Here is a 23667-nt window from a genome sequence, read left to right on the forward strand (position 1 = left end):
CTGGTGGGCTGTGCTGGGCTGTGCTGGGCTATACGAGGCAGAACAGTACTAAAGCCCAGACATGTTCATGTAAAACTATTGGCCGTGTACACAAAGGCATGTAGAAACTATGGCCCGTGTACACAGTGGCTTTTTCCTTGACCTTTCGAGTTAGGAGTGTCGTAGAGACACAAGACCGGGTTTGTTGGATTCAGCGTCAAAAAGTAAGTCAGAATAAGTGTATTTTATCCGAAAGAATGTGTAATCGTGTTGGTGGCGTGCAAATTTCGTGTCTTTTTCGCAATCGTAAAGGGTTCAAATTGTCGGAGAGACACGAAACCCATTCCATCGGATCAGGCATCCTTCAAATATGAAAAGTGTTTCCTGCGTGAAACAAACGTTTTTTTTTAGATTTTTTTATTGATTTTAAGGACAAAAATCCGGGTTTCGGTGTCTTTTTCGCAATCGTAAAGGGTTCAAAGTGTCGGAGAGACACGAAACCCATTCCATCGGATCAGGCATGCTTCAAATATGAAAAGTGTGTCCGGCCTAAAACAAAACATATTTTTTAGATTTTTTTATTCATTTTAAGGACAAAGGGCCCGTTTTGACGCCTAAAACGACCCTTTCCCTTGACCGTTCGAGTTAGGAGTGCCGTGTACACAGGATCTACAGAGCTGGCTGGAGTATGGAGCAGCCTGGTGGAGTCTGGTGCAGTCCTGTGCACCCTGGTCTGGCCTATTCAAGCCGGATCCAGCCTACTGTAGGCTAGTGAAGCCATCCAACCTCTCCACTTCCCTAATCTATTCTCCCACTGTGCTGGACTTGGATGTGCTGGGCTGTGCTGGACTGGACTCTATCAGGCTCTGGTGGGCTGTTCTGGGCTCTGGTGGGCTGTTTTGGGCTCTGGTGGGCTGGGCTGGGCTCTGGTAGGCTATACAGGGCAGTACTGTAGTATAGCCTAGGCATGTTCATGTAAAACTATTGGCCGTGTACACTAAGGCATGACTTCTATGTAAACCATACTATATGGACAGTTTTTTTCTGCATGTCACTATGATGGAAAGCATCTTCAGCCTCACAATAACCATATTGAGTTACCACATGATTTTGTGTGCACGCCACAGCCAATAGTTTTACATGAATATTTCTAAGCTATAGTACAGTACTGCCCCATACAGCCTAACAGAGCCCAGCAAAGCACAGCACAGCCCACCAGAGCCCAATACAGCCCACAGGAGCCCAATAGAGCTCCAGCACACCTAAGTCCAGCCCAGTCCTGCCAAGTAGGAGTATAGACCAGGGAAGGGGGGTAGTTAGATGTCTCCACCAGGCCATTACAGGCTGGACCTGGCTTGAATAGGCCAGACCAGGGTGCACAGCACTACACCAGACACATCACTGTGACATCACAGGTGATATCATAGGTGACATCACCTACTTAAAAGTCCATATATGGGTATTCCCAGAATCCCTTTTATGCCCATGTATGAAGATCCCTGATGTCATTGATATATGGGTGGGTGACGTGACGTAACGTTTTCGCTGTCCTCGGTGTCAAACATGTATAAATAAAAAATATATTTGTCAAAAACCTTCTGAATATTGTGCAGGACATTAAGCTTTATGTGAACTTACTCAAGATTAAAACATTTCATTCCTCATTTCTTCAGAATCTTCAACCAAACATGGCAAAACTCATATGGTGTGACTGTCCTGACCTTGTTTCTCAAAGTGGGAACTTGAATAAAACTAAGAAAAAGAATTGCTAAAAATCATTTGAAAATGAATTTAGGCAAAAAAAATGTCTATTTTGAGCCTATATCTTTTCAAAGTCAAAGCATAATGTTTTCAGTCATTTCTGATCAAAAACATTTTGTCCCCCAACCCAAAATCATTTGGTGTGACACTAGTTTGGAAAAATTAAACAGGCAATTATTTGGACACCTATTGGCTAGAGAGGTCCTTCTTCTGTAAGGCTATTCAGCACTCCCAGCACAACTGCAAGACAGGTGTCTGAGGTGAGTTATGATTTTAACATTTTCATGAAATGCCATCTTGTTGAAACGTTGACAAACTCACCATTCTGGATGTCTTTTGGTGTGACACCTTTTCTTTAAAAAAAGCTTAAGTTATTTGAAGTTTTGGTCATATTTCCATGTAGATCTAGGCTGCTTTGTTATAGCTAGCATGCTGTTAGCATGCTAATGTGTACATAGTAGCCTCAAGGTAAACCTAAATGGAGAAAACAGTAATATGGTGTGACACTTAATCATATGGTGTGACATGTCTGCTTGTCACACCATATGACTTGACTGTCACACCATATGATTTATACTGTATTTAACTACAGATATAACAACAAATAACAAAGTTCCATGTTTCTTTTGTACATTTAAACATTTGTTTTAAACATTTTTACATAAAATGTAATTTAGCTTCATTCAGTGATACTTCAAATTCATCAGACAGAGCAGAAACCCCTTCACAGAAACCTTAACATATTGTTTCAATCTAAACAATATTTTCTCTTTGTCTTAAACTATACATTCCATTTTCTTTTGTCAGCTGGAAAATGACAAGTGCTGAGAGAACGAGAAAGTACAGGGAGAAACTAAACAATGACCCAGCAAGGAGAGAGGAGCCAAAGGGGCGAGACTGCATTTTCTACGAAGAGCAGGAGGTTGTCTGTGGCATAGCAGAACCGCAACAAGGCAGCCGGTTTGCTACCCTCACCAAATACGACTGGCTGATGTACAATACAGTCTAAATGTATAATCTAATCTGATCTAATACTTTTGTACTTTGACTCACTGGACTGGACAGTGGACAGTGTTAAGGTAGGACCCGAGACAAAACTAGCGAAAATAGCTGATCTACAAGCTCTCAACACGTTGTGCTGCGAGAGCTTGTAGATCAGCTATTTTCAGAGTTGCGCAACCCAGCACTCTTTAGCTAGTGGAGATGTGGTGTAATGTCATGATTCCTAATTACATTTGTTCAACACAAAATGCTGTGTTCAAGTTCAGGAGACTTCGGAAAAAAGCAATTTACCTGAATGCTGAGTTCTGTTTCCACTAATTGGTGTTAATAAAATGTTGCCTTCAATGCCTTGGCTCCAAGTGTGGCTATGCGCCTTATTGTCCCTTTAGGATCCTTCTGCCGTGGGCCGGCAGAAGACTTAGGTGTGCGTAGCATTCCTGTGCACATCCTCATCATCCATCTACTACTACAATTCTTTCTTATCCCATGTTAAAGCCCTACAATAATATCCTGTTCAGAAATATTAAGGCCATGTTATCCTGGGTAATTGTTTAATCAATCAGTAAAGTTCAGTACTCACTAATAGGTAGGTTAAAACACAGTTTGCTTTGACACATGAAGATATGATCATACGGTGTGACACTAAATCATTTGGTGTGACATTCCAAATAGTGAGAAATCATACCTTTATTAATGATTAAACCAAAAAAATGTTTATGGATTACATAGAGAATATTATCAGGAAGAGTCACAAATATTTGTGTAATTTTAGAGAAAGTTTTGACAGAATACATTTAAAATATGTTGTAAGATCATGAACATGGGCCTCACACAGAGTGTCGATTATGAAAAAAATATACAGATATAATTAATTTTCAAAAAACTATAGTGGATCACTGGTTAGTTATGATAAAGGACTTTGATAAAGTGAGTAACTTAAGAAAGATGTACTCCATTTTCATTTTATGAACAATTATTTTCATGTCACACCATATGACGATTTTAGGCACAAGTACAACAAACTGCTGAATAAAGTCTGATTCCAATAAAATATCTAAAAACAAAATGTATTTCCATAAGGTTGAGAGTGAGTAGAACAAAAGTAAATAACTTTTATGCCTGCAATTTAAAGTTTTTTTAAAAACACATTTTTTGGGGCGTCACGTCACTGACCCACATACTATATCACTGGCCAGATGGCCAAGACATGGCCCATATCTGTGTGGCTGGTTCAGACAGGGATCTCCATGTATGGGCATAAAAGGGATGTACTATATACAGTACATGGATCTCCATATATGGGTAACTGGTCCGATATACATCACTGGCCAAATGGCCAAGAATTGGCGCGACCTTGGCAAGGTCGCATGTCGCCCTGAGGCGTCTTACTAGTAATAAACATTATTTGTAGAGCACCTTTCATGACATGAAATGCTTAACAAGGCTGTACTTGGTCTCCACTTATGTTTTACTTCTACATCAAACCTCTTTGCCTAAAATAGCCGGACTGCAAGCTCAAGCTTGTAGATCTGCTATTTCCCTCAGAATAGGGGTGTAATGTACACCGTTCCCGTCACACAAAGATTCTGTTACAACAGAACTAAAGACGTTCCTATCACACATTCTGTTACAACAGGGCCCCCTGCAGTAGCTCCGAGGACCCCCTAGGGGTGCCGGACCCCCTATTGAAGACCCCTGACCTATCCCATAAATGGTAAATGGTGCATTTATATAGCACTTTTATCCAAGGCACTTTACATAGATTGTGCACTACATTCACCCATTCACACACACATTCATTACATTCACCCATTCACACACACACATTCATACAGCGATGGCAGAGGAAACCATGCTTGGCACCAACCTGCTCATCAGGAGCAGTTAGGGGTTCAGAGTCTTGCTCAAGGACTCTTCGACATTAACTCAGGGGGAGCCCGGGATCGAACTGGGAACCCTTTGTGTTCTAAAGACGGACCAACATACTATTATGAGTGTGGGCAGATGTAAACAGGCATACAAGACAACACTATGTGGTGTTTCTAGTTCATGGCAGGGCCGCTCCATTTGGTTCCATTAGTACACTCTGAGTTACATATACCCATATTAGGGTCCATTTGGTTCCATTAGTACACTCTGAGTTACATATACCCATATTAGGGTCCATTTGGTTCCATTAGTAGGGTCCATTTGGTTCCATTAGTACACTCTGAGTTACTTATACCCATATTAGTGTCCATCTACACCAGAACATGCCTAGGCTATACTACAGTACTGCCCTGTATAGCCTACCAGAGCCCAGCCCAGCCCACCAGAGCCAAAAACAGCCCACCAGAGCCTGATAGAGTCCAGCACAGCCCAGCACATCCAAGTCCAGCACAGTGGGAGAATAGATTAGGGAAGTGGAGAGTTTAGATGGCTTCACTAGCCTACAGTAGGCTGGATCCGGAGCAATAGCTTGTAGATCGGCTAATTGAGTATTTTCCATATTTCTTTTCCCGGTGGCGCTGGGGTCCCTGGGGGTCCCTGGAGCTCCAGGGGTCCCTCGGGGCCCAGGCGGTGGCCCTGCCGCCGGGGACCCCCTGGGTGCCGTCCCCGTCTCTCCCGGTCGCTCCGGGGCCGAGTTAAAGCCTTTTTAGCGGACTGCAGTTGCAGGGGTCTGCCACTAGGTGAACGGCCGTCTCCGGGCCGCCGAGGCGGACGCGTGGGTACCGGCCCCAGCTCTCCCGGTCGTTCCTAGATCGAGTTACAGCATTTTATTTGCGCTGCAGTGGCGGGGGGTCCTCCACTAGGGGCGCGACCTGGTGCGTCGTTCCGGAGCACCAGGAGTCGTGGTCCCCGGGAATTCCCTGTGAGCAGCCCCTTTGGGGGGATCATTTGGTCATTTTTTAGCTTTTTGGCGGTGGTCCCCGGGGGTCCCCGGAACTCCAGGGGGTCCCTGGCTACTCTGCAGTCCCAGGCCGAGGCCCCAAAGTCGGACAGGAGCGGAGGTGGTCCCTGATCGGTAGTCCCCGGACTCTGCAGTCCGAGGCCAAGGCCCCAGAAACCCCTCAGGGACCCAGAGAGGTCCCCGAACCACACTTTGGGAACCAGCCAAGGACCCCTTTGAAACCCTGTAGGGCCCCCCAGAGGTCCCCGAACAACACTTTGGGAACCAGCCATGAATGTACTAGGCTGTTGTGAACCAGCCATGGAAACCCTGGGGGTCCCCAAACCACACTTTGGGAACCAGCCAGGGACCCCCTGGAAACCCGGGGTCCCCACCAGGCTGCTCAAGGCTCCCGCCAGTCCTGTAGCTCCTCGTTGATGGGATTATCCACTGTGTACACGGGCCCTAGTTTCTACATGCCTTAGTGTACACGGCCAATAGTTTTACATGAACATGCCTAGGCTATACTACAGTACTGCCCTGTAAGTTAGGCGATGTGCATATGCTATTCCTTTGGTCTTGGTTGCAAACACACCAACAAAACACAGTAAGTCCAAATGGAAAACAAACACACTTTGCTCTGAGCTCAAACATGCTTCTCTCCTAGTGAACTCCAAAGAAAGACTGAGGCCACTTGGCAGGAGGCACTGATCAAAAGACAGGCACTAATTGACCACACCTGGCTTGGTGACCTGATTGGTAGGCAGGTGATGGTTGGTGTAGTAGTGTGTTGACAGCAAGGCTTATACAGGCCAACCAAACTGTGTCCCTGGCAGGTGCTTGTAGATCTGCGAGGTGCTTGTAGATCTGCTGTATTGGGTTGAGCCCCCCTCACCCAAAAAATATTTATGGAATAAATACATTAAATATATATGAATACGTGAAGGACAACTGCCTACATGCGGCTTACTTTGAATATGGATGGACAGAAGTTTTAGATTTTTACAATATGTTTGGAGCGATTTATTACAGATTTTATGCCCCTCACAAGTTTGGATCATGCACTGTACACGGGCAATAGATTGTGATTCTGTCTGTACACGGTGGGCTGTTCCAATAGCTTTGAAAATAGCCTGCCACACTGTGGAAATGTGCTTGAACTGCAAGATTCCTAGCAGTTATAATAAGGAACACATAAAAAGGAATAAAAGATCATCCAGACGGCTGATGGGCGATCAAGTGGCGTCCATACGTATATGGGGTCCCAGAGAACATGCAAAGCCCACCCCCTTATTTTTCACGCCCACAGGATCCATATGGTGGGCCATGGAAATTTGGTGCCGTACACCAGCAATAGCACTGGTTGTCGTGTACGCAAATAACGATAGTAATAAAAAAAACTTTTTTTAATTATTTATTTCATTTCGATTATAGTTATAGTATTCTTTTTAACATATTGCAACCATTATAAACAGAATATTATTATCCAGCCATCTAGCTACACTGCATCTAGAGAGCAGTTCCATGGGTTTAAGGGTTAATCTCAGGGTTCACGCAAAGAGCTCATTCATGAGCTAGCAGCCATTATGTTTTCTTCAAATGTAAACAAACATGGCTGCCATGTTTGGAAGATGGTGTTTGGTATGCATGGGGGGTTAAACATGCAATTTCGCGATCGCGATCATGCCTAAAACATTTTTTTAGACGGCAGCGACGGCAGCAAATTCTGCAGCCTGTTCTGAGAACCTGTGGAAAGCTTTTAACCTCAGCCTTCCCAAAAACAGAGAAAGACACAATGGTCAGAAATGGGACTTTGTGAGGATAGAAAGTGCTAGTAGGACCCCAAAAAAAGGTTTTAAAATAGGAAAAGTGAAAATTCATGGTGTATCACCTTTAACTAGTCTGACAATGGAACATTGTTTCAAGCATGCATTAATGACATCAGATGGCATAACTCTCCACAACAGGAGGTGGCAGTACTCAGCAACACTGGGCTTTGGGCTTATTCATAGCTGCGGGTAACCTTATTTTGGGCTTTTGAGGTATAGTTGCTTATTTGGGCTTGCTTTCAAGATTAAAATAGCACACACACACACACACACACACACACACACACACACACACACACACACACACACACACACACACACACACACACACACACACACATGGGATGTACGGTTTCCATTGTTTTAAAAACTCGGTTTAGGCCCCCCCCCCCAAAAAAAAAACAGTACACGGTTTTACATGGTTTTATACATTTTTTTACTTTTATCTGTATATGTTTGTACTGTTTATTTAATGTAATTCTTTCCTGACTATATCTACTGCATAATACTGTGTTCTATCTGTCTGTCATTCAATGTTATGAGATACATCAATGGTTTCCTGTGTAAATAAGCCAAGTGCTTTTCTAGGATCTCTTTTTAGTTGACTTTGTATAGTGAACTGTACCGTCATGAAACTGTACGTTTTTCTATGCAAACTTCTAATAAAGTCTTCAATCAATCAATCAATGAGATGACGGTACTCCCCTTTTCAGTCCACATGTATCAAAAACGCACCTCAGTTAAGGCAAGACCGTCACGTGCCGAAAATAGCACATCTACAAGGTTGTGGCTCGTCAACCATGTGACATGTGCAGACTCTACTGCTCTGTCTGACACTCTTCAGATAGTTTCAGCCACTTTCTCCTCTGTCTCTTTCTTGTCATGTAGACACCAGTGTCTTTTGTTGAGCTTCTGAAATCTTAACTCCCCTGAGTCACCATGCATCTTTACGAGTAAGACTCCCTAATCGGGAGATAAGCGACCGTCAGGTCGCATGTATACACAAATTGGTCTGTAAGTCCACTGTGCGTGATTTTTAGGCAACATCTGTATAGGAGCAGTGTCCATTGGGGTGGAGGTTGTGGTTTGCCAGCCAAGGAGTGTGTGTGTGTGTGCAAAGTTTGGCATGGATAGGGGCAACAGTGCCGGAGATGAGAGTAGGGCCAAAAGTGTGACGTGACAGACAGACAGACTGACTGAGGGACAGACGGTGGAGGTTTTCACAATAACTTCCAGGTGGAACACCGACCAGGGAAGGAGCTCCCCCATGCCGATGCATTGTCCAGGATCTATGAAGAGGAGCCTAAAGCTACCGACACAGCGGCCAGCTTGGGGCGGGGGATGTGTGGCATCTCGCCCAAACACCACCCACTGAGGTGGTTCAGTGCCCTGGAGAAGCACACCTATGAAGGGAGAGCGAGGCCCAGAGCTGTGAGGAGGGACCTTGGGCACTAATCGAGGGGAGTTACTGGACAATCTACCTACTCGATCAGACTAACACCAGCATGGAACTGCAACCTCCTCACAAACACAAATGCAACCACTCACTCTCCCTCATTCAGTACTGGAACCTCCAAGGTGCTTTGTGCGGGCAAGGACGGTAAGAGATGCCACTATTCCTAAACCTACCCGCACATTTACAGACCAGTAAGACTCCCTAATCGGGAGATAAGCGACCGTCAGGTCGGCAACCTCATGGTGGCTCTAGAAGAGGGGCATGTGAGAAATCAGGGGCAGTGGTTGTGGTTTGCCAGCCAAGGAGTGTGTGTGTGTGTGATGTTTGGCATGGATAGGGGCAACGGTGCCGGAGATAAGAGTAAGGCCAAATTGTGACGTGACGGACAGACTGTCAGACAGCCAGGACGTGACGTGACGTGACGGACAGACAGACTGACAGACAGCCGGTGGAGGTTTTGACAGTAACTGTGACCTGGCGGTCACAATACATGTTCAATATTGTCACTGTGTCTTCTACTCCATGTATAGGCTTATATGGGGAACAGTTACCTAAACTAACGAGAGGAACCATACTCCCCTGAATGGACCTGTGGAAAGAAAGGAGAAAAACCTAACCATACTTACCAGGAACCTAAAAGGAAAAGAAAAACCTGTAAAAAGGTGATATAAAAAATAGCTGATCTACAAGCTCAATGTTCTGCAAATCCCTTGAAAATCTACTGTCTTGCCAATGGCAGGATGTGTGAAGTTTTGAAATGGCACAATCACCCGTTAACTTTGAAAAAAAGGAAACATTTGGGAACTATAGGAGAAAGGAAATGTTTGGGAACTATAGGAAAAACAACATTGGTAGGTTTTTAGCTGAACAACTTTACATTCAGCAGCCACAAATCAATAATGTCTTCACAAATCCCTCCCAACAAAAACTAAACACGGTTGAACAAATGCTGTTTGATGCCATCTGTAAAAAAGAGGGAAATAATTACACAAAAAGTTGATTCCACTTACGGTGAACAACATCTAGATAGTATGGTGATGATCTCTGTGATCCATGTCTGTTTGTCGCCTCACAGAAGTACTGACCAGAGTCTACAGGAGAGACATTTGCCTTTACCAGCTGAGGACCAATGGAGATATATCTCCATATATCTTGGTCTTGTCTGTACCAGGAATAGGTGTCTACTGGTGGGTTGGCATCACTGCTGCAGGTTAGAGTCACTTTGCTGCGCTCAACAACTTCTCCTGGTGGATTCACTGATACTGAGGGGGTTTCTGGAGGATCTAAGGAGGAATAAAGATTCATACTAGCCTACATAAAATAACGGCAGTGTTTATAAGGAATAGGCATCATTTTGCTCTCTAGGAATGAACAATAACAATTAATTAATGATTTGAATAATGGTGTTTTACACCAGCTTTGGTCAACATAATAAAATACTGGACACTACTCATGCATAACATCAATTCTCTCAAAGCACTCATCATCTTTCTCTCTCTCTGAGTAGCATAAAAATACTTTCTGGCCTTGACAGCCCATACATCCAACGAGACAAACCCTAACTGATTCCATTAAATGACATTAAACGGCTTTAAACTCACTTTGCCACTCATTTTGCCACTCGATTTGCCACTCACTTTATGCATATGCATACCCTCTATATGTGAACTATACACATGTGTGCACAAACATGCACGCACGCGCGCACACACACAAACACACACACACACACACACACACACACACACACACACACACACACACACACACATGTACGCATTCACACCCATCAAGTCATCAATATAAGTTGATCTTAACATTTAAAATAAATACTCACAGTAAACATCAACAGTGACTCCACGTGAATTTACTGTAGCGATGTTGTTCTTTGCCTGGCAGTAGTATGTTCCACTGTCACTAGGTTGGATGTTAGAGATGGTAATTATCTTTCTCTGTGCCACTATAGTTCTGTCTTTGAAAATGACGTAACTCTGGATTGGTGGATTTGATCCACTGCTGCTGCAGGTGAAAGTGACAGAGCTTCCTTTAACAACACCTCCTGATGGATTTACTTCCAAAAGGACATTCTTAGGAGGACCATCTGTTGGAGAAACATTTATGTCACTTTAAAGGTTGTCTTTATGACACAAAAACAAAACACGCTTCAACAAATGCTGTTTTGTTGCTGAGCAAGAACTCTTAAAGCAATATGGGATTTTCTTTTAAACACTTCCTTTGGTTAACTGTGGAATATACCAACAAGTAATTGAGTTTTGTTTGTCTTAAGTGCTCTTCCATATGGTCCCACTTGCGGATTATACCAGTGTCAGTATTCCTTCCATGTGGATTAAACACACTGACATGTTGCACTTTTACACACTGACACACACTTTTAAGATTGCGGATACATTTTTTCTTTTCCGGGTGACAGATTTTGTTTACATCCTGATTACATGGTGTGTTCTGTGCTTCGGCAAAATAAAGTAACAACACAACAAAAACAAACTCTGGCAGAGGCAGATTGATTGATTGATTAATTAATTAATTAATTAATTAATTAATTAATTAATTAATAAATACCTGGCAGTCGCTGTGTTAACTAGTCTGACAATGGAACATTATTTCAAGCATGCATTAATTACATCAAATGGCATAACTCTCCACAACAGGAGGTGGCAGTACTCAGCAAAACTGGTCTGCAACAGGCTGCCAGTGTTGCCAGGTCTGCTTATCATAAGCGAATTTGGGCTTATTCATAGCTGCGGGTAGCCTTATTTGGGGCTTGTTTCTGAGGTATAGTTGCTTATTTGGGGTTGCTTTCAAGATTAAAATAGCACACACACACACACACACACACACACACACACACACACACACACACTAGGGATGTACGGTTTCCATTTTTTCAAAACCCCGGTTTAGGCCCCCCCAAAAAAAACAGTACACGGTTTTATACATTTTAAGGTGCTTTTATCTATATATTTTTTTGCACTATTTATTAGATTTTTTTCCCTGACTATATCTACTGCATAGTATTGTGTTCTATCTGTCTATCATTCAATGTTATATGAGATACATCAATGGTTTCCTGTGTAAATAAGCCAAGTGCTTTTCTAGGATCTCTTTTTAGTTGACCTTGTACCAGTGAACTGTACCGTCATGAAACTGTACCTTTTTCCATTCAAACTTCTAATAAAGTCTTCAATTAATCAATCAATGAGATGACGGGACTCCCCTTTTCAGTCCACATGTATCAAAAACGCACCTCGGTTAAGGCAAGACCCACCCGCGGAAGCTTGTGATAGGCTGCGTAGGGGTGCCCAAAGTCGGCGGAGATGAAGATTTACTATTCTGGCCCCAGGCTTACAACTTCTCTAGTCAGCTCAAGCAGACATCGTTCGCTTTAAGTTGCTCGGCCGTCTCTCACGTGGATCAGGTCCGCTTGAGACGGCTTACCTCCGTCGTCTCCACTTTAACCAAGGCGCTTTTTTGATGTATGCGGACTGAAAGTCCTGCAAAAAGGGACTCCCTTTCTTCCCCTGATGGCTATAGCGACAAGTTGGCTAACGAAGCCGTTAGCTCGGCCATATGACTGCGTCGCGTGCCGAAAATAGCAGATCTACAAGCTTGTGGCTCGTCAACCGTGCAACGTGTTGTGAGCTTGTAGATCCGCTGTTTTTCGCTACAAGCCTTGCCTCTGTAGTCTGTATTTGGTTAGTTAGAGCTGTTGCATTTCTTTTGAGACCAGGTCTCCCTCCAGCTGTTACTGATCTGTAAATCACACATCAGTGAATGTATGTGATGTGAATGTATGCAGTCAGATGCAAGCAGCGGCGCACATGTCACGCGGTTTTGCCGGTTTGGCTTACGAAACCGTCTACATTTTATAACACCGTATTATACCGTTAAACCGAAATACCGTCCAACCAGGGTCGTTTGGGAGAAATGCGGGGGGGGGGGGGGGGGGGGGGGGGTCCCAGTGCAGGATCTACTTAAGTACTTGTACTTAAGTACAGTACTTAAGTAAGTAAATGTACTTAGTTACTTTACACCACTGCATTTTAAACACAACAACACACACCACATGTTTGATTATTAATGAAGCCTGGACAAACAAGAGTTTTTTTTTAAGAAGTAGTAGCCTAATGCCTGTTTATTACAAATTCACACACAATAATCTTACATTATCAGCCTGAGTCTGAGGCTATAACTTAGTGAGTAAGTGAGAGTGTGATTCCATCCAGTTCCACACAAAACAAAATCGCCCCATTATAACTATAACTTAAACATAATGCACAAAGCATTTCCCATTCCCAAATATAGGCTATAACAGCGGGACTGCGGGGTGGGGCGGGCACACTGCAGTCTGCATGGGGGAACCCCCAGGCAGTGACGTAGATATAGCATAGGGATACCACTTCAAAGAATTGACAACAATAAGCACATTGGAATGAAATATTCCGGCAAATTCAGGCTGTGACGACCGCATGGCATGAAATAGGCACGGGGATTTAGACGGAGTATGTGAGCCTGAACACCGTTATGCTGTCCTTTCATATTCGCACCGTTATCATACCCTTGTCCTCTGCAGTCGCTTATATCGAGACCAAGCTTCTCCAGTTCAGTTAGGACAGAAGCTGTCAGTCCTTTTCCTGTTTGGTCACTTGTCACAAAAAAATCTACAAAATGTTCCTCCACACTCACCCCTAGCTCTTCGGAGCTCATATTCACAAAACGCAATACAAGCGACATCTGCTCTTGATGGCTCATATCTGGAGTGCAGTCTAGAATAAGGGAAAAATAGTTTGCAGCCTTTGTGTCTTGAAGAATGGAGTTTTTCGTTTTGTATTTTGGATCCCAAATAATGTTGGTGAGTTTCCTTGTCTTGAATTCGCCTGACATGCTCTTGCATTATTGGGTCCCATTTGGCAATCATTTCTATGAGGCCTAGAAAGTTTCCATTGTTTTTTTCATACAGTTTAGCATTTGTTCCCCTAAATGCCAAATTATGTTCAGCCAGATACTGAATGGCTGCGACTATACGTGTTAGCACGTCCATTTGCTTTTGTTGCAACGCATCAATGCCTGTATTAGATTCTAGTCGGGTTGTTGCTTCTCTCCACTTTAAAGCGCTTGAGATATGATCAGGGGATGTTTTGTGTGATTTTAGTTTATCACTCATGTGAACCCAATCGTTGATGCCCTTATCAGCGAGCTGGGTTGTTATACTACTCTTATTGACGCTGAATAGTTTGCAGCAAAAGCAAAACGCTTTGTCTAATTTCTTTGAATACGTGAGCCAATTTCTTTCAATTTGTTCCCCATTTGCAAGTTTTCTGATGAACCAACTGTCGCTGAAGTGTCTATTGTTTTCTTTGTTTTCGCTGATTTTGGTAACGAATTTATCAAACGAGCCTTTCAGCGAGGCATTAAACTCTTCCTTTTTCTTTGTTTGTTTTCTTTTTTCATTTCCTGAGACATATTTCCTCCATTTATCTCGTTCTCTCGACATTGTAATTCGTTTAGCACCAAGCTGCCATGCACTGCTGCTGCATCCACTTCAACTTGCAACTCAACACAGGTGCCAATGATGCGCTATAATTGCGCTTGATGAAACTCACTGGCCTTAAAGATTCTTCTGAGATGAACATGTAAAAAAAATATTTTTGCACTACACACCCCCCTCATATTTTTTGAACCTTTAGTGCTGTTCGGGTCATTTTGACCCCTGATGCACAGAAATACAAGGAATCATGTATAAACACAGATACACAATCACCCCCTAGGGTTAGGGTTAGGGTTCTCTTTTACCTGAACAGATCAGCTCCAGACTGTAGGTGGAACTATCAGACCTTATTGTATTTGTTGAACACCACCACACACAGGAAGATATAATCCACCACCATATAGGAGCAGCTCTCAAACCATTTTCCCATTCTGCAGAAACTGCAGGGCCACAGCCCAGGAGTCTACACATTTCAGATGAATCTCCCCCGCTCCAGCTCTCATGATACAATGGTCTCCATTCTCTCCTGTAATTTATCTCCAGTCTGCCAGCACAGCGACTGGCTCCTCCCACCAACCTGTAAACACCAGACTCTGTACACAGACAATATAATAAACAGTTAAAGGGATATTTCACTTTAAAAAAAAAAAAAAAAAAATGACACACTGGAAGTTTTGTTTTTTGGGGTTTTTCACATGCCCTCATTAGCAGCAAAAATGCTGGTATAGCCGTAAAACACACCGTTTTCACTAGACCATTGTGGCGGCATGAAAGTCATACAGTTAAGTAAAGACCAGTGTTGCCAGATTTTGCAAGATAAATAAACAACCAGGTGTACGAAAATAAGCCCAAAAAGTGATATTATCTAGGCCACACGAACACTTTAAAACTACACACATCACCACATCAGCTACTTGAACATCTACAAGCTCACAACAAATCAACCAGCAACTACTGTATCAATATATACAAGCAAATTTACGGAAATCAAGCCCAGAGTCGCTTATAATAAGCAGACATAGCAACGGTGCCACACTGGTCGCTTGCTTGCTCCAGTCGCTTCGGTTTGTTGTCTGTCTCTTTCTCTCTCTCCCACCCTGTACCCTACAAATGGATTTAACAAGTTATATAGGGGAGAACGGGGTAAGATGAACCGCTGGGTAAGATGAACCACCCCCTTTATCTTTAAAACTATACACATGAGTTGTCATTTGACCCCACAATAAGAACGCAAACATAATGTCCACCTGGCTGTGGAGTTAACAGACACATTTTCTTTGCGACTCAATTTATGCTGAATGATCTTTCATTATGATGAATACACTAATTTAAGAGAAGTTTTTAATATTATATTAATAATTGCAAATATTAAAAGGTTCTGAATAACAAACTTAATTTAATTGGTTTTAATAGTTTTTCTTACGGTTTAACTAACCGTAAGAAAGGAAATAAGACTATTCGTAAGAAAGGATATAAGACTATTTGCAAAAGGGAAATGTGTTATTAAAATATTTCTGATAAGTACATACATTCTTTGTTCAAGTTTAAACTCTTAAAAGTTGAATGTCACGTGGGTCAACTTACCCCTTTACCTGGATCAACTTACCCCTCACCTGGGCCAAGTTGAACCAGATGACCAAAGTCATTTTTTTATGGTCCTTTGTCATATACACTTACTTATAATTTCAAATGACAGCAGACATCCTGAAATATGGCTAGATCTTTTGAATTTACTGCCATCTCACTTTTTCTTGCTTCCAGGGCAACATAAGCACGAAGTGGTTCATCTTACTCCGTTCTCCCCTAAGTTATATAAGTTAACAAGACATATTCTTCATGCAACAACACATAAGGTTCAAAAAGGATCGCTGATGCAAAGTTTTGCACTTGTGGGCTTGTAGATTAGCTGTGGTTTTTCACACGGCACCGTCAAAAACGATGGATGACCAGACTCGCTCGCTGCTCTGTAAAACAATTTTAATCATCACACAACGACGAGAAACTAATGATGCAGGTTGTTGAGCTGGCTTAAACTTTCATCACAGCATAAATAGTGCATCGCGTCCCATGCAGACTCCCGTTCTCCAGACCGGACTTATATCAAAACCATACAGCTTAATTAAAATTAGACTAAAATAAGTATGAATCGTGAATTGATCTAAAAGAGATTGCATTTCTCAGCACCCGCGGCAGATATAGGCTGGAGAAAGAAATAGCTTTATATTGGCTTTATATTCGAATGCAATGGAGTTTAGCCTAATAATTTATCCCCTTATGCAAGGTGAAGCTGTATTGTATTTCTATTATAGCCTATTCCTTTGCATTCAGATCGTTTTCAATCCCAAATACAATGCTTAAACTGTTATTATTGGCTCCTTTCACGCACCTGCAAAAATCACGGTATGCGTTTTCACTGAAGGGAAATTTGTATTCTCCCATACTTTCAGGAAAACGTAGTTTGCCGTGACATTTCGGACACCAAAACTTCTGGCACACAAAATAAGTGGCCGTTTTCACATGGCATGAAATTAAAAATTGACGCAACTTTTGAAAAAAACATCCAGAAGTTTGGCTCTGTGTAAACAGGGGTTTTTGGTAATTTGTTCAATTGCTTGATTCCGTATTTAGATATTTGTAATTAATTTCCCCCCATTTGCCCCCTTCATATACAAACCCAATGTAACTCCAAACTCCTTTTTAATCATGATAGATTGGATGAGAACACCCAACCTTTTTTTTCTGTTGACTCCTGGCACCCTCCAGATATGTGCAGGAGGACTTAACAGACAGGGGGCCCCCAATGTGGCAGGTGCGGGAAAAAAAGCAAAAAACTATATATATATTTCTTTACTATTATTATTATTATTATTTTGTTTTTGTTTACCGACCTGGGGAAAAAAAGCTCTTATCCACCAACCGGAAGTCAAGGGTTGACGTTCGCTTATATGACACATCCCACATGCAGTAACTTGACATGCTCCGTGTGGTGTTTGTGTGGGTGGGAACGAGCGAGCGAGATAGTCGGGGGCCCCAGGGATATTTTGGTTCAGATTCTCGCAAATTCGCCAAATTTGGCACAGATGTTGTCCATAACATACTTAATCATTTTAAGATGGGTGCCAAGATGGGCACCCCATGGTACTGCCATATTGTGCAATGCAATTGGTGTCCCATTAACTTTACTTTACAGGGAAAAAAAGCAAAAAAAGAATCTGCTTTAAGTAGCATATAACTGGTCAAACTAGGGGGTTTTCATGATTCTGAATCCATTGCAAGCATCTGATTTGCACAAAAAACATTCCTTGGGCTAAAAAACTGCCCTACAAGACTATGGTTTAGTGATGAAAAGTGATGAGACATCACTTTTCACACTTTTGTGGTGGCCGTTTTAGCCCAATGAATGTTTTTTTTATGCAAAATGGATGTTTGCAATGGATTCAGAATCATGAAAACCCCCTAGTTTGACCAGTTATATGCTACTTAAAGCAGATTATTTTTTTGCTTGTTTTTCCTGTAATGTAAAGTTAATGGGACACCAATTGGATTGCGCAATATGGCAGTACCATGGGGTGACCATCTTGGCACCCATCTTAAAATGATTGTGGGCTCGCCTATAAGGCGAGCACACTTTAGATATTGTCATTATTGTGGGCTCGCCTATAAGGCAAGCACACTTTAGATATTGTCATTATTTATCTATCAGGCAGGCAGTCATATCAAGTTCTCCTCAAAACTTCGGTTCCTTTCTACTCCTACATACTTAGTGAGAAAATGAAAATAAAAACATCAATGTGTTCAGTTTACAGTGGCGAAGTGTGCTATTATTTTTTATAGCAATCGGCCAAATGGTGGCGCTGTAGGAAGCCTTCGAAAGTGCGATCTTTGAACAGGTATAGCTCATGCTGTGTTATACATACAGCCATGAAACCTGTATACACTTATGCGTCTCCTCATGCCGAACAACTTTTACCCTCTAACTTTTGACCTCTGACCTTTAGGTCTCCCACAATTCGGAATTATATGAAAAACAGTAAAAATCTATCTCCTCCTGGGATTTTCGCGTCAAGTGCACAAAACTTTTTTCACATGAACTTTGGACCAATACGGTCAGATTGATCAACCAGATTTTTTTTAAAGTGAAATATAATTTTTTAATAATTCAATCAATATTGCGGTTTTATGCAAATTATTCTTCGGCCTCTAAATCATACATGCAAAGTTACACGTTCATGGCATTTGGCAAAGATGTGGAGGGTTAGTCAAAGTATCACTGAAACCAATTTTATTCCAATCGGCCAAAGGGGGGCGCTATACGAAGCGTCTGAAAATTCAAACTTCAAACGGGCATAAGTCATGACTCGTTTCGTTTGAAGACATGCAACTTGTTACACGCGTGCTTTGACTCAAGCGGAAGACATCTGTGTCGTTGTTAAGTAAGCTCCGCCCTTCGATTTTCCGCCATTTTGAGCAGTTTGTAAAACGCGTAAACCCGCTTTTATTCTGGAATTTTCGCGTCACGTGCACAAAACTTTTTTTACGTGAACTTTGGACCGATATCTAAAGATCTGTCAGATCGGATTTCTTTAACATTGAAACATGCTTTTTTAAATAATTCAAACAATATTGCATTTTTATGCAAATTATTCTTCTGCCTCTAAAACATACATGCAAAGTCACATTTTCATGACAAAATAGTGTAGAGGGTTAGTTCAAATATCACTGAAACCAATCTTACCCCAAATGGCCAAAGGGGGGCGCTATATAATTTTGAGCAGTTTGTAAAACGCTTAAACCCGTTTTTATTCTAGGATTTTTTTTGCAATTTGCATGAAACATTCTACACGCAATCTAAGGACCTTTATCTAACATGCCTATGAAGTGCACACAAAAAAATTATAAAATAATAATAATAAATATAGCTGCAAGCAGCGATAAAGTGTCCAAAGCCAAAAACACCTCAAATCATGAACACAGCCTGGGATGTGCGTGAAATCTTGCAAGCACATTCCCAATAGGTCAAGGAACAGATACCAACCTTCTCACATTGGCCTGTTATAGCGCCACCAGCGGGTCAACTTTTGCACAACACATTTTTGGAACAAAATGGACCAATCTTTGACGTCAGTAACGTCAAAGAGAGCACTGCCTGCGATCTTGACATTTTGTGCTTTTATAGCCATTGTTTTCTGGCTTGAAGCGAGCCCACAATTGTTTCGAAGGAACAATATTTTTCTAGTTAAGTATGTTATGGACAACATCTGTGCCAAATTTGGCGAATATGCGAGAATCTGAACCAAACGGTCCTTTGATTGCCCTGGGGCCTCCGACTAAGAGAGAGAGAAAGATAGAGAGAGAGAGAGAGAGAGAGAGAGAGAGAGAGAGAGAGAGAGAGAGAGAGAGAGAGAGACAGAGACAGAGAGAGAGAGAGAGAGAGAGAGCAAGTAAGAGAGAGAGAGCAAGCAAGAGAGAGAGAGAGAGAGAGAGAGAGAGAGAGAGAGAGAGAGAGAGAGAGAGCAAGCGTGAGAGAGAGATACTGTAGATAGAAAATGAAATATCCCTTTAATCAAAGTCATGTTACTTTGATTAGAAGAATAACCTCTAGGTTCCAATCTATAATATTTATTTGTTCATTAATGTTTACTTACCCGTTGTGGGGAGAGCCTGGAGAGCTGGGGAAAAAAAAGAAAAAAAAAGAAAGAAAAATCACATGATGAGTGTAACCAGTGGTGGAAGAAGTACTTGAGTAAAAGTATCAATATCACAATGTAGACATACTTTGTTAAAAGTAAAAGCCTCAATACCACAATGTAGAAATACTCTACAAGTAAAAGTCAGGTATTCAAAATGTATTTGAGTCAAAGTAAAGTACCAAAAGTAAAAGTACTCATAATGTGGAATGTCCCATTTCAAAGGTTTTCAAAATAATATAATAATAAATCAGTACAAGCTCAAAACGTATTGCGATGCGAAGCAATGTCCGATCTAAAACAACAACCGATCTAAAAGAGCTTGATCTTGTAGAGCTTGTTTTCGGTTGGGAAAAGAGAGCAGATTATTAGGGAGTGAAAGATCAAGTTAACTAAGCAACTAAGTATTGAACATCCTTAGTATGGGTCTGTTATCACCGTTGTCATCCCTTAGCTTAGGCTCAGGAGTCTGGTAGACCGGTTATCAACCTTAGTCGGGTCTACGAGTCTCCTGGTAGCCAGTAGACAGACTACTGCGCCTTAGCTAAGGGATGACAACGGTGATAACAGACCCTAAGCGATGATAATGTAGGTATCAGGTGGTATTGAGGTGTAAGTGGTTAAATGTCTGAAAAATACACATTAAGGAGTAGTTCACCCCCAAAATGACCTTTTTTTTCTTATTGATTACTCATTCCATGGAGACTCGAGTTCAATAATATATATATTTTTTTAGTTTTTGTCGCATTCCTAAGACGAAAAAAAAAAAAAAAAAAAACTGATGGTTTCCCTATCCAGGGCCATGCATTTGGGTTATAATCACATTTTTGTCTTAGGAATGCGACAAATACAAAAAAAATATTAATGAACTCAAGTCTCTATGTCTATGGCATGAGTAATCAATAGAAAAAAAGTCATTTTGGGGGTGAACTACTCCTACTACTTGACTTTGCACTATTAGGTTGTGTTGATAGTTTCTGAGTATTCTGCTTTGTTTAACAATGTCAGTGAGATACTTGTTGCACTAACTAGCATTGACTGTTACGGTCTCTTTTTGTAAGTCACTTTATGTATATATACTTATATATTATTCGCCCCCTCTATTGATGCACCTTCTCTTTATTGGTACTGTACTGCTCTTTTTTTTCCCCTCTTACATATCTTTTTTTCTTACTTCTATGTAACTTTGTACATACTGTATACTGCTATGCTACAACTGGACAACTGAATTTCCCCCTTGGGATAATAAAGGTATCTATCTATCTATCTATCCTTTAAATTGTCACAGTGTCACATGTATCAGGACGACAGGCAGAGGATTAGATCTACTCACCCTGAAGGAGCAGAGAGGTCACCATCAGCCACAGTAGCATCTTCATTCTGCTGTTGCTCTGTGTGAAGATAGCCTCACTGTCTGCTGTCTGAAGATACCTTCACTCACTGTCTGCTGTCTGAAGCTCTACAGATTCCTTCACTAACTGTTCCCTGAAGATAACTTCAGCCACTGTCTGCTCTGTCTGAAACTCTGTCCTGATATAAACCCTCCTACACCCACACACGCACATGCACACGCGCACGCACGCACGCATGCACACACACACACACACACACACACACACACACACACACACACACACACACACACACACACACACACACACACACACACACACACACACACACACACACACACACACACATATGTTGGTGTGTTATTGTTTCATTGGATTATGTGTGGCCTCTCTAGAGCAATGTTTTGAGTATGTTTTTATAGTATAGCTTTATTTTAATGCAGTAATGGTTTTATTAAAAACTCATAAAAAGGTATTAAATGCCCTTAAATTGTCACTTTATAAAGGTGCAGATACACTGTACACTTACACTTTATGTTGGTTTGTTTACTGTTGAGCAAGAAAACAATGTTGTACATTAAAGCTTATCATCTGGGGACCCCCCTGGGGTACAGAGCCAGTTTGAGAACCACTGCTCTAACTCTGAGCCAATGCAACAGTGACATCACTGTCAGGAACCAGAGTTGTGTAAACATAACTAATCAATACATCAATAAATGTGCGCTTGATTTAGGAAAATCAAGGAAAAGGAAAATGTCTCTTGTAGAATAACCTGCATTCACTCAAAGATAATAATATTTGTAGTGGGGTTAGAGTAGCAATATTTGAAATATGTGTGTTTGAATAGGGTTTGACTGGACTGCTGAATTACTACAACTAGACCTTACCCGTTCGAATATATGTGCTGCAAAATATGTGCAGAGTGTGGGTTATGGGGAAAGTAACTGTAACTGCATGGTGTGTGCGTGAGAATATGTCAGAGCATCATAATGTAAGGAGCAGCCCATGTAGGAGTGTATATTTATGATGGATACAAATAATTTAACAGCTAAATTAGGTGAATAGAAGTATGAGGATGTATTTGCTCCACATCATTTTTCTATACCCGTTGGAAGATGAGACACACATCACCCGTTGCATGCGTGACCCATGCAGAGAGAGAGAGAGAGAGAGAGAGAGAGAGAGAGAGAGAGAGAGAGAGAGAGAGAGAGAGAGAGAGAGAGAGAGAGACTGCAACATTCCTAACTGTGAGAGAGGTGTGTGTGGGCCCGGGGCTACAGATCCCATGGCCTGGAGGAACGGACCGTAACCCTGACAACAGGCTGTAGAGCTGTAGAGTGAAGAAACGCTAATAAATAGCTATAATTTTGGGAAAAATGAAATTCGGGCTCCGTCACCGTGTGTATAATGCTAATGGCCAATGCCATGTTAAATTTGAGATCAGTCGCTGAAGCGAGTGAATAGATAATGCATTTTGTGACCTACTGACTGACTGACTGACTGACCTCTCTCTCTAATTATAGTATGGATGCCCAGAATGCTTTGGTGCACTGCCCCATTGACTTAGGGGTTGTTTTTAAATAACCCCCAAATGAATGTGTACGACCGACCTACTGACCTACCAATCGACCGACAGACCGATGAATTAATTAATGTGACCAGTAATGAGCTTTTACTGTACAATGTACAATGACAATTACTGTATAAAGATATAAGAGCGTTGTTCTGCCCCCAAATTAAAGACAAATACATTCTAAAAATGCACTCTAACCTAACGCGGACCTATTTGTGTAGGCAGATGGGCGGGCGCGGTGAGTCTCTCCGCGAGTCTCTGGCCAATAGCAGCGTTCTCTGCTCAGAGAACGCTCAGAGAACGCTGCTGCGTCATGACGTCAACACATTCGGTGTGACGTTCTCTGCACTCTGATTGGTTAGGGAAATTCTACACTTCCTACAACAGGGATCATAACGCGATCGCCCAGGCTTCTTTTTCTTCCGATCGCCTAAAGAAGTCTGGGTTTCCGAGGCTACTAAAAATGTGATTCCACCATGAATAGGCCTAAGTGAAGAATTATATTCTAGGAGAACAGCACAATATGGACTGGAGGAGATGTCATCAACTGAGCCAGTGGAAAGAAGAGCCGACAGTGGTGGGAACATCGCAATGATGCACCTGGGACGTATCCTCAGTGATGTAGCCAGGGTTTCGGGTCTCGCAACATCTAC

At 42.0% G+C, this 23667-nt stretch overlaps 1 protein-coding gene across 2 annotated transcripts in view; it reads right to left on the reverse strand.

Annotated features, from left to right (window-relative positions):
* Positions 1-21584, reverse strand: part of LOC308284607 (uncharacterized protein) — a 55677-nt gene extending 34093 nt beyond the window's left edge. For both annotated transcript variants that reach the window (XM_080725287.1, XM_080725286.1), the window contains exons 1-5: positions 21423-21584; positions 20048-20071; positions 14708-14995; positions 10734-10997; positions 9907-10179 (exon numbers count right to left, since the gene is read on the reverse strand). In XM_080725287.1, the coding sequence (XP_080581413.1) occupies positions 9907-10179; positions 10734-10997; positions 14708-14995; positions 20048-20071; positions 21423-21468 (895 nt within the window). In that variant the 5' untranslated portion in view covers positions 21469-21584. The remainder of the gene's footprint in view (positions 1-9906; positions 10180-10733; positions 10998-14707; positions 14996-20047; positions 20072-21422) is intronic.
* Positions 21585-23667: the final 2083 nt, after the last annotated feature.

This window comes from Nannobrachium achirus, assembly GCF_963921795.1.
Source record: "Nannobrachium achirus genome assembly, chromosome: 5".
In the NCBI taxonomy this organism is placed as follows: domain Eukaryota; kingdom Metazoa; phylum Chordata; class Actinopteri; order Myctophiformes; family Myctophidae; genus Nannobrachium; species Nannobrachium achirus.